This window comes from Neoarthrinium moseri, assembly GCF_022829205.1.
Source record: "Neoarthrinium moseri strain CBS 164.80 chromosome Unknown scaffold35_Wmoseri_CBS_16480, whole genome shotgun sequence".
NCBI lineage: Eukaryota > Fungi > Ascomycota > Sordariomycetes > Amphisphaeriales > Apiosporaceae > Neoarthrinium > Neoarthrinium moseri.
Window position 1 is genome coordinate 13,005 of NW_026055149.1, and position 13,703 is coordinate 26,707.

A 13,703-nucleotide genomic window follows, 5' to 3' on the forward strand; every position below is an offset into this window, starting at 1 on the left:
GCCGGACTCTCATTGGACCCGACGGAGCCGAGTACCGAGCGTCTCGTTTAACCATCCGGACAGCCGCATGCACGTTTCCCATAGTGCCCAGCGAATGAACCACTTCCACCGGAGGCTGAGAAGTTAGGCAAAATGGCAAGTCCTTCTGTCATTGCATCGTCTGGTAGGGCTACCAGGCCAGGCAAGCTGGCCATTCCACCCGTATCAGCCGCCTCGTCCCCTGGCTCGGCGTTACAAATATCACCGGGCTCTGGCGCATCTACGCCTACATCATCGACTCCCCAACTGGCCATGAAGCCGGCAGCCAATGGTCCTGTGACTATCGCGACCATGGCGTCCACCCCAGGGCCGCAGTGCCAACCGGCCAAGAACTCCATCACCAGCAAGGAATGGGTCATCCCGCCCCGGCCGAAGCCCGGTAGGAAGCCCGCCACGGACACACCTCCCACCAAGCGCAAGGCTCAGAACCGTGCAGCACAGAGGGCATTCCGCGAACGTAGGGCCGCTCGAGTAGGTGAGCTGGAGGAGCTGCTCGACGAGCAGCGCCAGGAGCACGAGCGTGTCGAGCGTGACCTCCACGAGCACATCCAGGGTATGGATACCGAGGTTCACAATCTGCGGGATCGATGTTCGGCCCTGGAAGGCCTTCTCGATAAGGAGCGTGCAGAGCGGGGCCGAGTTGCAAACGAGCTTGAGGCCATGCGGAGGCGACTTCGTGATGAGCAAGCAAGTGCATCCGCTCGGAATAACAGCCTTCCCGGACTGCACGCTGCCCTCTCCCAGCACCACACACCACGGAGCAGCATCGCCAGCACCCATTCTGGCCACAGGAATTCCGCGTTTGCTATATCCCAGTTGATATCTCCTTCCAACCCTTCTGATTCGTCCTCGGACCGGAGACCCCACGACGCCGGCTGCGGCGGCTGTGACCCGAATGGCCCTTGCGTTTGTGTTGACGAGGTCCTCTCCACTGCCGGTCACGTCGTGGACTGTGGCAACTGTAGCCTCGGGACAAGGTGCGAATGCCTCGAAGCCGCTCTGAACCCATCAACCAATACAGAACCAGACCTCAAGCGAAGACCATCTTCAATCTCGCCTCTCGAACCAGAGGAAAAGAGACACAAGCCAAGCCACAGTGAGAACGAGATCGACTTCACCGCCATGTTCTCTAAGAAGGGAGCATCGGCCGTTGCAACGATACCAGAGCCTCTCCCTCCGCCCATCGCCATTCCGCCGCGTGACTCATGTGGCTTCTGTACGGAAGGTACATATTGCATGTGTGCTGAAGCTGCCGCCGCTGCCGCCGCCGAGTCACAGTCATTAGCACCTATGGGGTCGCAGGTCCAAACACCCCCGCCATCAGACGGCGACGTTGGTCCTCCGCCAATGGAGTTCACCTCTACGGGGGCCGTCAAGCTTCCACGCCTCTCCAGTCTCAACAGGCCCGCCCCGTCCCGCTCCTCCAATAAGAGTGGTGGATGTGGACCGAATGGCCCCGGTACTTGTGCTCAATGTCTGGCCGATCCCAAGTCGGGTCTTTTCTGCCGCAGTCTTGCAGCCAACTTCGAGAAGCAAGGCGGTACTTCCAAGGCTGGCGGCGGCTGCTGTGGTGGTTCCGCCGGCGGTGGCTGTTGCAAGAGTAAGCCCAGCGTCACGTCTGGACCAAGTGTCGGTCTCTCGTGTGCAGACGCGTACAAGACTATCTCCAGCCATCGCAACTTTGAGAGGGCCGCAGACGATATCAGCTCCTGGCTGCCCAGGCTACGTGCAGTACCACGACCTCAGGAGGTTGGCGAGAGCAGCAGCCGACGCCCGCCCATTGAGGTCGAGACGGCGAGTATCATGAGCGTCCTCAAAGGATTTGACGTGAGGTTTGGTAGAGAAGCATGAGTGATATCTTGAGATTGGAACGTTGTACATAGCGTATGAAGGGTCAATATCAAAATGCAGGGGAAAGGTAAAAGGGGAACAGGGTGATACCATTAACGGCTGGGTGGTATTCTGCTTTGAGGCGTTCTGAGTACAATGCACAATAGGTGCGCAATGGAACCAGCTAGATGTACACTAGCGAATATCATGGTCCGTGGAATGACTTGCGTGTCGGAAACTTAATGATCATTGCCATTACAAGACAAGGAACTTAGAAGTGGAATTCAGCGCAATCTCTTGACATGAAAAGTGATACACGAACTTCAATAAACACGAACACCAGCATCAAACCATCCCATATCTGGCGAAGCAAGATTCTATTCCTACAAATCATATTTTCATCAGCCCCCCGTTTCCTCCCATCAAAAAAATTGTTCTCTCCGAAAACATCGCAGCTCAAGTCTCAGGTAAACCAGAACGCCCAGATCAGTCCAACCCACTCCCCAAACCACACCAGCTGCGGTACGGGAACGACGAAGTAGTGCCAATCCTCGGTATACATGGCTCGGCTAACGTCGTTGGGCCGCATCCACGCCGCGTACTTTACGCCCTCGGCCAGGACGACCGCGACGGCGAAGATGTACAGCGGGATCAGAACCCACCAGGTCACCCATTCGGCCGCCGTATCGCCCTGCTGGCAAGCGGCCGCCGGCGGAGGGACTGCGCCATCCCCCTCCTGCTCCTTCCCCCCCTCGCCAATATCATCATCGTCGGGGAGAGGCACCATGTGCGGCGGCACGGCTTCTTTCTGCTGCCCGGCGGGCGCCTTCTGCTCGTCGATGTACGACTGCGAGCGCTTATAGTCCTTGTGGATGTTCTTGAGCTTGTACTCCAGGTACACTACCCTCTCCTGGTAGACCTGGTTGTTGCGGTCGTAGAGCGCCTTCTGGGCCTCGGTCATGGTGTCCTCGATCTCCCGCATCCGCCGCGACGAGATGGCCAAGGCCAGCGCCGCCCTCTCCTCCGGCAACGCGTCCTCGACCGCGTCGATGGCCTCCAGGCCGAGTTCCTGCAGCGTCTTTTCCCGCTGGACTTCCTCCTTGGGAACGGCGGGCGGAGGGGCCAGTTGCGGCCTGGCCGATGTCTCCGAGTGCCTCCGCGGTTTCTTTCCGGCCTTGCCCATTTCTCCGTTGCGTATGTAAGTGTTCTTTCGGAAAAGTTTGGTGCTCAGTCTATTCCTCTGGAATCTGATGTATCGCCTGTGAGGCAACTAGTCCAAGTTTTTGTTATGTTGATGCTGTCAGGGGGCTTTCTTGCCTGGTGATAAAACAAAGAATGTCTTTCAGGGTAGCTAGACCCAAAGCATGTTGTTTAGGACAAATGGTTCTTTGTTCAACATGTACCCCAATATCCCCTTTGTTAGCGTTATTTCGCGTCTGAAACATTGTATATCCTTTTTTGTGTTCAAAGGAAGCATCAAGATGAAAGATAAAAATTGAATTCAAGAGTACTATACTACGCTTTTCAAACTGGTTGGTCAAAAGCCCAGTTGTCAATCTGGCTCTGATGACCGGACTAGGAGTCATCGCTACTTTCTTACCTCGACACTTATTGACGTCTACTTATCAAAAAGAGGCTCTGCGTGTAAGTCTCACTCTAACCCTATGGACTGGGTGGTCAAAGATGCCACCAGTGTGTGGGGACGGGCTAGTATCACGCGGCACCGGTGGCATGCCTTTCTCAGCGAGGGCGCCAATGCTTCTCATGAGCTTCAACGAAGCCATTTCACCGACTGCCTTCTTATACTCCAGCTCGAAGAATGGAACATCAGGCAGAATCTTCATCAATTTTCCCATGGTGAACTTTAGGAAGGCCCAGAATGCCATGCCATGGCCGTCAAGTCTTTTCCCGAGCACGTCATACCTGTAATGACTTGAGCGATTGCTCCATACGAAGATGGCCATGAAGGCGTGGGTTAGTTCGTGCAAGAGGGTCTTTATCACGGTGCCGAATGGGAGCTCCAGGTTCCCGGCATCATTGGGCAGGTTAACACGCGTATACATGCCTATCTTACCTCTTGCGGTGTGCCAGAAGGCTGTGATCAGCGAATCAGGTCGGGGATCGGCCGAGTGATGGCAGCATAAGTCGAACAGATTCCGGCCCTGGGCCCACGGCTGGCCGAGCTCGGGAATGGAGCGCGAGAACCGAGGATTAGTGAACAGACCCTGGAAAAAGAGGCCGTCGAATGCCGCCACGTACGTCTGTAGCACTCGCCCGTTGAGGTCGTTCAGGTTCCCTTGAGACTCGAAGTACGCATTGTCTTCGTTGAAGGCGTCGCGGAATGCGGCAAGTCGCATGGCACCCATAGGCCCCGAAAGGTTGGCATGGGAAATCATCAACTGGACGGCCTCTTCCCCCGACCAACTATGACCGCGAGTCTTGTACTTCCAAAAGTCTATTGGGAGAACGGTCCGCGTCTCTTCATGCTCATTTGTTGGGTAACATACGCGGCGGTAGACTTCTCGCCGCGTGGTCATGCCTTCGATAAACCTTTCGTATGTTGGTGCCATGGTTGTTGCAATATTACTTTGGACTTCCAAATGAGACTCACCACTCGACGGTGCCTTCATCAGCAGCATCTTATACTTTGAATATCGTATTGAAACGCCAATACATACTGCTTATCAAAAACATATTATTCCCTTTATACCCCAATTCAACGCATTTGTTGGATGCAAATCTAGTGTGCAAAACAACAGGACTGCTCATACTTTCTTTGAAGCCATACACAAGGCCATTGTCACAAAGAATAGGCTCACGTGGTGGAAGAGATCTTCTCCACAGAACAACTCATACCCGCGATCATGGGCTGACTGTCAATTAATTAGCCATGCAGAATTTCCAGTGCAAGACAGTCTCTGCTAACTCATTTGGAGCTGTGCGGTCCAGTTGCGGGCGGCCCTGACTGCCCCAGAGCAAAGGTTGGCAACCCGTTCCAGTTCCCAATGTAATTAAAGCGTTGAACCTTGATATTAGCGGCATCCTCTTGCCCCGTCTACTAGCCAGGGTTGCTGTGGGGCTCGGACAAATTGGAACTGATACGCACTTGTCACTTCCCTAGACCCTGTGATGTAAGCGGAGGGAGGTACTGATTAAGACATACACTGTAGAAAGTGATAAAGGAAGCATGGGTTGGCTTTTTGTTCTCTGCCTCTTCCTTTGCAGAATAGATGAAAGGTTTCCTAGACTTATTCAAACTATCGCGCGGCTGTTACTTTATGGTCTTTTTAATGCAACATGTCTACCTTCCCGGCAGGCTTTATAATGGTACATTATTTAGGGGTCTCCAGGCTAGCCATATCTGCCAGAACACACCATGGTGCGGAATCCTGCGGTAGTTGCTTCGCATGTCCATACATACTCTTTGCACCCACTTGACAGGGGATGTCAAGGGCCCGCGAGTCAGGTACCTTTGTTGCCTTGTCAGTTCGTGCCTGAGCTGCAAAATCATTTGATTCTCTTGCATCTGCACCTGATTCTTACTGTGCCAATTGGCTTGTGGAAGACGTCTGTCTATAGTACAAACATTTTGTTCCCGGAACCGTTCTCTGTCCTCTGCGTAGTGAAATCTCGCCTCGTAGATAAGTGGATGGGTTGGGCTGAGGAGGTGCTGTCACTTGTGATGCCAAATTACGGGTGATTCCGTGAACTGTCTACACGGCTCCATAATCTACCGGCCACAGACCTATATTGAGAACATCGACCGGAAAATCGCTTTGCGGTCCTTCTCAGGAAATCGTTGCGGCCGGCAACACGCCGTTCGGCAGACCATGTGTCGTGCTAGCGGGAATCTCCCAGACCATCCGGGCCGCTTGCGACAAGCCTGATCAGCTAATTAACATAAGCGTGAACGAGCAGGTTAATGTCACTATTGAGAACGGGGAAATTCATTACGTTCGATTCGTTTCGTTTCAATAAGCTAGTATGGCATTTCCATCCTGCTACGTGCGGCTCCAAGGTCCAATCTCCGCTCCGACAACGCCATGGTAGCCGCTGATCTGGAAGTGAGCAAAACCCGCTTGGACGCTGATCCAAGGTGTACCGCCAGTAACTTTCATGTGGGTCTCTGGCTTGAAGGCAAACATCGAACCTGGGGTTGACGAGTACCAATTCGCTATTCCAGGCATGATGTGTAGTCCAGCAGCGACTATTGGCCGGGAACGGAACCTGTCCTGCCATTCATCGTGGAGACCAAGCCTACCGGATTCTGCGGGCTTGTAACAATCTCGTGCTCATAAATAGGTACAGGTGAGCTCCTCAAGCTCCGTCGACAAAAGACCTCATTGCTGCTATGACATCTCGCGCACTCTCCTCAAACCCGAGTGTATCACCAAGTAAGAAGGTGTCGTGGAGCGCAGCATCTTCCGCGTGGAAAACGACCTTATTTCCTTCAATCTGCTTCATCTCCTCGGTCCAACGCTCAACTGGATCATAAAAGATCTCGGCCGTACCTGCGCTGGCGAAGATGGGCACTGGCGTCGTAAAAGGGCTGCCCAACGGTGTGATGTACTTGTTTGATGCGGGCAAGCTTCCGGCGTATGTGTGCGCACCCCATCTCAGGAATGAAGTGGGCAGAAAATCCGAGTTCCTGTTTCGGGCTTGCTCTGTCACATAGTCGAAGGGCGCCACCCACGGGGCCACCAGAGCTGCGCACCTTGGTTGACCAATTCCTAACTCGGCGCCGAACTCCTGGATGTAGCGTAGCAAGGCGATCACGATGTTACCGCCGGCACTATCACCGCAGACAACAACTTGCTGCGGTGGAATCCCAAGCTCGCGGATGAGGAACAGGTAGCCTGTCAGCGCATCTTGCAGTGCAGCTGGGAAGGGAGACTGTCCCGACCAACCGGACAAGCGGTACTGAAGGGAGAAGACAAAGTCTGCCACCTTCCCCTGGACCATGTTGTTTCCTGCAAAGCCGGCAAATGCGTCCCTACCATCTCCCACTACAAAAGCTCCGCCGTGGATATAGTAGACAACGCGCTTCGAAGAAATACCGGCATCTGGGCGCTCTGGGAACCATGTTCCTCCAATAGTCTCTGGACGAACCGAAGAGGCCAACGGTCCAATGTAGTTGTTCGAAGTCGAAGGTTTGACAACTTGGAAACGGTTTCCCTCCTTTCCAGGCTGTAGAGAGAGCTTCTCAGTCACGCCGACACGCGAGATTACGTCCTGCAGCACGTAGGCGGCTCGAGCCATGAAGGCCTGCTTCACCGTCCACTTGGGATGTGGCCTCAACGGTCGCACCAAGGCCACCACGAGCCATAAAGGTACGCGAGCAACGACTGTGCCGGCATATGCCAGTTGAAACAGAAGTTTGAATGGCTGGTAGGCAATCAGCGGGTGACCTTCGGAGGCCGGCATCATAAAAGACCTGGAACGAATGTATTTGAACAGAACTCAGTGGGAAACACCCGGCCTCCAATGCCCCGGTCGGTCATCACTTTATAGATCTCACAGCAAACCTTGCGGCCACCATGAGCACGACCCTTGGATCCACGTAGAATGGCCTCATGCACAGCATCCCTGGCCCTTGGTATCCAATATGCATGCATATACTATATTGAATGGAGTACACTCTTTCAACTCTGCTGCGGCCAGGTCTTGGTGTTTGACGCATATCCAATAACTAGCAGGCTTGGGTTTGGCCAGGCTGGCCGCGACTGGAGATTACTTGCCTTACTAGGGTCCGCAATGGTTTTCCGACCCTGGACAAAATTCCCGACCCAGCGGGCCGCAAGGTACAGCATGTGGCAAGATTCCACAAATATATCCACACAGCTAACACATTATGGTACCTACCTTGCCTACCGTTGGAGCTAAGAAAACTGCCCCGAGTCGCCGGACCAGCTCCGGTACATATAAATCGGGAGAGCACTGGCCAATACTTTTTTGTTTGGTGAGAGACCGGTAATAGCGAAGATAATAGGGATTATATCAAGGATAGTGAGAAGTTCTTGTTCGTTTAATTGGACACTCTGTAGAGCCCGGTCTGTGTCAACTCGTAGCAGTTTTCTTAATTTGAACAGGTGATCGTGAAGTTCGAAAACTGTCGATCAGGAAATCTTCGAACGTCTGCTCGTAGTTAAGCCTGTTTCAATACCCTGTGTTGTAGTGGCAGACCCGCCAACTACGCCGCAGTATCTAGCTTCATGGAGAGCAGGCCCCCGCCAGCCTAAGGGACGCCTCCCCACGAGCGAGTCATGTAAGCCACCAACATGGCAAGTCTTCAAGACACCCAACGTTGGGGATCAATGTTGCAGTCAAGCTCGTCGCGCGTTCTAACCTCCCTGCCGTCCATCTACTGCTCATGCTTTGAGATTTCAAAGCAGCTGCTGCTTCTTCTCACCTGGAGTAGCACGACGCAGACGTCGGCGAGAGGCAATGTCTTCAACGGAATCCCCATTAGATCACAGCAACAATGGTCCAGGAGCCTTGATTGGCTGTGCCATCCTGGGCTTTGTCACTACGATAATCGTGGCTCTTAGATTCTGGGCAAGGCGACTTGTTGGAACGTCTTGGGGTAACGACGACTGGTTGACTTTGGCAGCACTTTTGGTGCATCATTTGCTGCTTGTTGCCTTTGGGGTTATGGTCGTGAACGGAGGTCTTGGGCGAGATATTCGAGTCATCGCGGTTGAGAACCCAGGCGACATTGTCGCCTTGTTTAAGGTAAGCACTGGTTCCATTCTCCCCAATAGGTGACACCTCCAACCTAATATCATCTAGGGACTTTTTGCAGCCGAAATCTGCTACGGAATCAGCTCCTCGTTGGCCAAGCTCTCTATTCTCGCTTTCTACTGGCGCATATTCCCGACTTCACGAGTAGTGATCAGCTGCAAGATACTTGGAACCGTATGCATTTTGTGGACAATCGCCATCCAGATAGTGAATGTGCTTCAGTGCAGACCATTGAGAGCCTTCTGGAACACAGAGCTGCAGACCGCACCGGGCACCCAATGCCTTGACACGGTGCTGTTCTTCCTCGGCAACTCCGTCGTGAATTGCGTTATCGATCTCGCAACCCTGGTCCTGCCGATCCAAGAGATTCTCAAGTTACATACGACAAACAGAAAGAAACTTGGTATTGCTGGTGTATTCCTACTAGGTGCAATGTAAGCGTCACAGAAAACACAGAGCGATCCTATATCTTGGCTAACGACACGCAGCGCGTTTACCGCCAGTCTCCTGCGCACGATATTCACCGCAACCATGTACAATGAGGGCGTCACGAACTTCACTAGTAAGCCACTGAGAGATCGATGCTCTCCTTATGTCAAAGGGGCAACACTAATCTCCTGGCAGAGCAATTCGTGGTTTCCGGCGTCGCGACTGTGGTCGAAATTTACGCGGGCATCATAAGCGGTTGCCTCCCGGTCATGGTACCCGTCTACCGACGCATACGCTATGGCGATGCTCTGAAGTCAAGCAGGCGCGCGGGCTCCGAGGGATACCATCTGAGTACTCCTGGTAACGGCATGGGCAAACTCTCAGCCAGAACAAAGACGAGCCGGATAGGAGGCGAGGGTTCATTCGAGAGACTGAGCACCAAGAACGACGATTTCGCATCGAGTGAATACGCCAGCGACCGCCATATCAATGTATCGAGCACGACAAGAGACGATGGTCTGGAACATAAGCAGAGCGGCAGTCGCCCACTTCAGGGAATCGTCGTGCGTTCGGATCTAGAGTGGCATGTTTCTCAAAATCCCAAATAGCCTAGCTTTCTCAGGAGCTATGTTTGGCACCGTCAACCAACACCTGCGTACACGAGCTTCTTAATGCACCTGCCCTTGGCTTACACATCCCCGGACTAGGAAAATAAAGGCATATGGATGAGTCATCCTTACCGACAAAGCCTTCCTGTTCTTGCAATGTAGTGGACAGGTTGGCCTGTGGCTGGGGTCTCCTTTTCCTGTCTCATCTGCCGAGTGGCTAGGATATAATTCTTCTCTTCTCTAGACTTAGTACACGCGTATATAATAGGATTACGGTTGCTGTGCATAAAGCCAGCTAAAAGTCGATACCGACTGACCTGTCTAAGAAACTATCTTTGAAGTATGTGGTCAGAATATCCTCAACCCAAAGATTTCGTAAAAGCCGTCAGTTTGTCACGTTTGCACAGATCTGGCCAGTTCACGGGAGAACATGTGGCACATTTGGAATCACAAAGATAGAGTAATTCGCACCAGCTCATTTGCCTATGACACAACTTCATTGCCTTCGCATTCAAGTACACGCCTGTTTCTGCCCTACGTGTATCTCGTGCGGAAAGGGGACTCTGCTGCTTGGCATTTAGCTTCAGCTTTCAGGCATGCCTACGTGTCTAAAAGAAAGCTGATATCGAAGATCTATTAACGGCAATCATCTGAGTGGGAGGTACGTCTAGTCAGCAGAGTAACACGAAGCCTATATGTAGCCGTCGTTGGTGATCAAGCTACACTGGACATGGAATTTCAGTCTTCCAGAAGAAAGAAGTCGCAGTTGGCATAGTGTATAGAAGGGGGAATCCCAAAGATGATATCATTATAATGCAGATACCCTTCACTAAGGAAAAGTCTGCACCCGACAGCCTCTAAGCAATCTGCGCTGGCACTTTCTGCTTGGCTGCCAGAGACGAGGTCTTCCGCTGTGGTAACATCGTAATACGTTTGTCAGAGTCAGTCCAGTCTCAGATTTTGGCCTGTTGAGATCATTTCAGCCAAGACATCCGTTGTTTCGCAGGTATTCTGTCAAGAGAGACTCGGAATAACAGAGCAAGCCAGGGGTTGTTGTTTATTCTGATTTCGCCCCGTTTGTGCCGAAAGATCTACTTGAAGAAGCAACAATCAATTATCTGTATCTACTTTCCAGTATTAATAGTTGTCTTGGCTGGAAGTGCATCGCGGCCTAGGCACTTCCATAGCCACCTTCTTTCATATGCTCGAGTCCTCTCGTTTCGTTATCCATACAAATGGTTCAAATGATCCCTCCAGCGGTGAAATGATACCTTACCTTGCACTCTTCCATCAAGTAAGGCCCATTGATGTGTCTAGTGCTTTTGCTGCGGGTTGACTCTTGTGCTTTGTGGGCGACAGGCGCGGATTCGATATGGCTCAACCACCCAACATCAACTACGTACTCGTAGACCATTCGAGGCCATCCACGTGTTCTTGGAAACGCTAGTATGGTGTGCAAGATAAGCAACTCGCTAGCAAAAGGGGTCGACGATAGTGAGGTTTGATGTTGCGAACAAGTGTATCTAGAAGTACCTGGTTCCAAACTATTACCATTCAAGTTTAAAGAAGCAATCACCCGACTCGGGCCTTGTGACCTGCAGCTCGCTACGGAGCCGGGTTGATGCTTGTAATGCGGCGGTGTTTCTTGCAGCGACAGTCGCTTGCTGCGGGCGTCAGGCAAGTGACGTAAAACTACAAGGCGGCTTTGAGCAGGCTCGGGCCGTATTATGGCAGCCAAATGGGCCGAGGCTGTCGACTTTGTGACTGTTTCGTTAAGGGCCTGGCCGAACCAACTTAACGATTTGACGGAGCCACTCGTCTCCGTAATAATCAGACCTCATGAATACGGAGTAGCTGCTACATCACGACACTGGCACAGAGCTAATCGTCACCCATTAAACGGAGTCATATGCTTGCTAGGTCTCAGAGTCTCAGAATGCAGAGGGAATGCAGCAGCCAGGTCGTTGGTTGGGAATATGTTCGACGATCTCTTTTCAGCTATGCTGTACGTCCCTGCCCCAACAGATCCACGACAGACTGCTGCTAGTTGCGTCTGACGTGCAGCGCAAGGAGACGTACAAGGCTGAAAGGGGTATGCGACCAAGGAACGGCCAGCGAATGCTTGCCACCGTTCATCCGGGACTGAAAAGAGCGGAGCGCACAGCAGCAAGTTGCAGTAGATGGTCGGTCACGACTTGAGACCCATCGTGAACACCTGCGTGAGCCCCCGCATGCTGATACAGGCTGGACGCCTGGCTCTCTGCCAGTCCAGCAAATCACCCGCCAGTCGAGGTGCATCGACGGCCCAATTATCGAACAGGCGCCGGAGAGAAGTGGACTGGCTGCAAGAGGGCCAGCCAACCCGATCACGAAGGCAATTGACGAGAGACACAATTGGCTGGGCGGAAGGCGAGAGCTATGGGTTGTCCACGTCGAAGATGGTGGTCGGCTGGCGGCGGCGATTGGCCTCTGGATGCGTTGGCAGACTACTCGGCCCCTTGAAGCGTGGTGGCCGCGGATTGGCCAGCGGCACCCCCGTTAGGCGGCGCGGCGGGCAAGCGTCGCCCTTTGGCTGCGGCTTGCGGAGGATGCAGTTGACTTGACCTGCCGGGCTCGACTCTGCTGGCAGGACTGGGGCGCGCCAGGGCACGAAAAGGCGGAACGATGCGCGGCGAGAGAAATAAGTCGACATGCATTTGCCATCTGATTGCGCCATGCGAGATGCAAGGACAGCTCACCGACCGGTTCCCAAGCCCAGCCATGCCATGCGCTCCCGTTGCCCTCGCTAGCGAGAGTTCGGATGCTGGCTCTGGCTGGGGGGGTAGAGAGAGAGAGAGAGAGAGAGAGAGAGGGAGACAGAGGAGGGGCGTTTTCTAGCCGTGCGCTGATAGGGAGAATCTGTATCGAGGCTGCATGAGTGAGGACACAACAACGCGGACGGCATAACCCGTTGGCATATGTGACTTGGTTCCAATGACCGTTGCATTGTTGTCGTTTCTTGTTTGGACGCGCTCTCTCGTCGGCATGCAGTTTGTCTGTGCAGAGCCGGATCGCAGGCCACCAGGACCAGCAACTCACAGAAAGCAGCGGACACATGCTGGCCAGCTCAGTTGCGGCGGCGGATAATCGCGGCCGAAGCTATCAATAGTCCTGGGATTTGGATGCTCGACGCATCGCCCAGTGGTTGGACAACCCGGGGGGAGTGTCCAGGATGTGTGGGTGAGCGACCCAGCTGAGGCTCTAGTCACCCGACCGACGGCCACAACCAGACCCCATACCTGGGTACTGGGTAGTTGAGGGCATCGCGGGACTGAGCGAGGCCAGCACAGCACGGCCAGCTCCAGGAACCCCAGCCCACGTCCACCCCATCGCCAGCCTCTCAAGGTGCAAATCAGTGAAACGGGCTGGCCAGCTTCCCTGTCTTCCCTGTCTTCCCTGTCGTCTGCGTTCTAGTGGCTGCGCTCGGGGCTGTCCCGCCCGCCAGGCCTTGACTTGTTCAGGCATAGCCGGGCACGCTGCATTACCCCACGCCGGCCAGCGCCAGCGCCAGCGCCAGCACGACGCCCACATGGATGCTGTTGTGCTGCTGGCCACCCGTGGACAGGGTTGAACGCAGCACCAGGGCGAGCACGAGAGTGGCTGCCAGCACCTCGGACATCGATGGCTGTCTGTGGGTTGATTGATGACCGACTGGCTGACGGACCTGTTTATGTTGTCTTGTGTGTCTTGTATAGTATAGTTAACTAGCCGCTACCATCCATTTTTGTTGATCTTTCTTCTTCTTGCTCTCCCCCCCTTTCCGTGAAACTCTCCTGCAGACTATATACCGAAAGTTGCAGAGCGACGACCGAGCACCTCGACTCCCCAGGGACGCGCTACGTTGGGCTTCTGTGTGGACGGACGACGCCCAGTCACCTTCCGTTACTCGCTCGCCGGGACCCCTTGCGACAACGCTGATCTGTCGCGGCGAGAGACAAGCCCTCGAGCTCGATGCAACGTCCGGCCAGTTCCCGTACCGGCGGATAAATGAGACACACACCTCGACCGAATCGCTCT

The 13,703-nt window shown here is 53.7% G+C and overlaps 5 protein-coding genes across 5 annotated transcripts; 2 read left to right on the forward strand and 3 right to left on the reverse strand.

Annotated features, from left to right (window-relative positions):
• Positions 1-132: 132 nt before the first annotated feature.
• Positions 133-1,890, forward strand: JN550_008333 (uncharacterized protein; the record flags this gene model as incomplete). Its single annotated transcript, XM_049320282.1, has 1 exon — positions 133-1,890. The coding sequence occupies one exon, from the start codon at positions 133-135 to the stop codon at positions 1,888-1,890; it is 1,758 nt and encodes a 585-aa protein (XP_049169555.1).
• A 442-nt stretch (positions 1,891-2,332) lies between these two features.
• Positions 2,333-4,439, reverse strand: JN550_008334 (uncharacterized protein; the record flags this gene model as incomplete). The annotated part of the gene is made up of 2 exons (XM_049320283.1): positions 2,333-3,139; positions 3,531-4,439. 2 exons carry the CDS (start codon positions 4,437-4,439, stop codon positions 2,333-2,335), a joined length of 1,716 nt encoding a protein of 571 aa, XP_049169556.1.
• A 1,747-nt stretch (positions 4,440-6,186) lies between these two features.
• Positions 6,187-7,293, reverse strand: JN550_008335 (uncharacterized protein; the record flags this gene model as incomplete). Its single annotated transcript, XM_049320284.1, has 1 exon — positions 6,187-7,293. One exon carries the CDS (start codon positions 7,291-7,293, stop codon positions 6,187-6,189), a length of 1,107 nt encoding a protein of 368 aa, XP_049169557.1.
• Positions 7,294-8,313: 1,020 nt separating this feature from the next.
• Positions 8,314-9,647, forward strand: JN550_008336 (uncharacterized protein; the record flags this gene model as incomplete). The annotated part of the gene is made up of 4 exons (XM_049320285.1): positions 8,314-8,601; positions 8,659-9,044; positions 9,099-9,172; positions 9,235-9,647. 4 exons carry the CDS (start codon positions 8,314-8,316, stop codon positions 9,645-9,647), a joined length of 1,161 nt encoding a protein of 386 aa, XP_049169558.1.
• A 2,416-nt stretch (positions 9,648-12,063) lies between these two features.
• On the reverse strand, positions 12,064-12,363 carry JN550_008337 (uncharacterized protein; the record flags this gene model as incomplete). Its single annotated transcript, XM_049320286.1, has 1 exon — positions 12,064-12,363. One exon carries the CDS (start codon positions 12,361-12,363, stop codon positions 12,064-12,066), a length of 300 nt encoding a protein of 99 aa, XP_049169559.1.
• Positions 12,364-13,703: the final 1,340 nt, after the last annotated feature.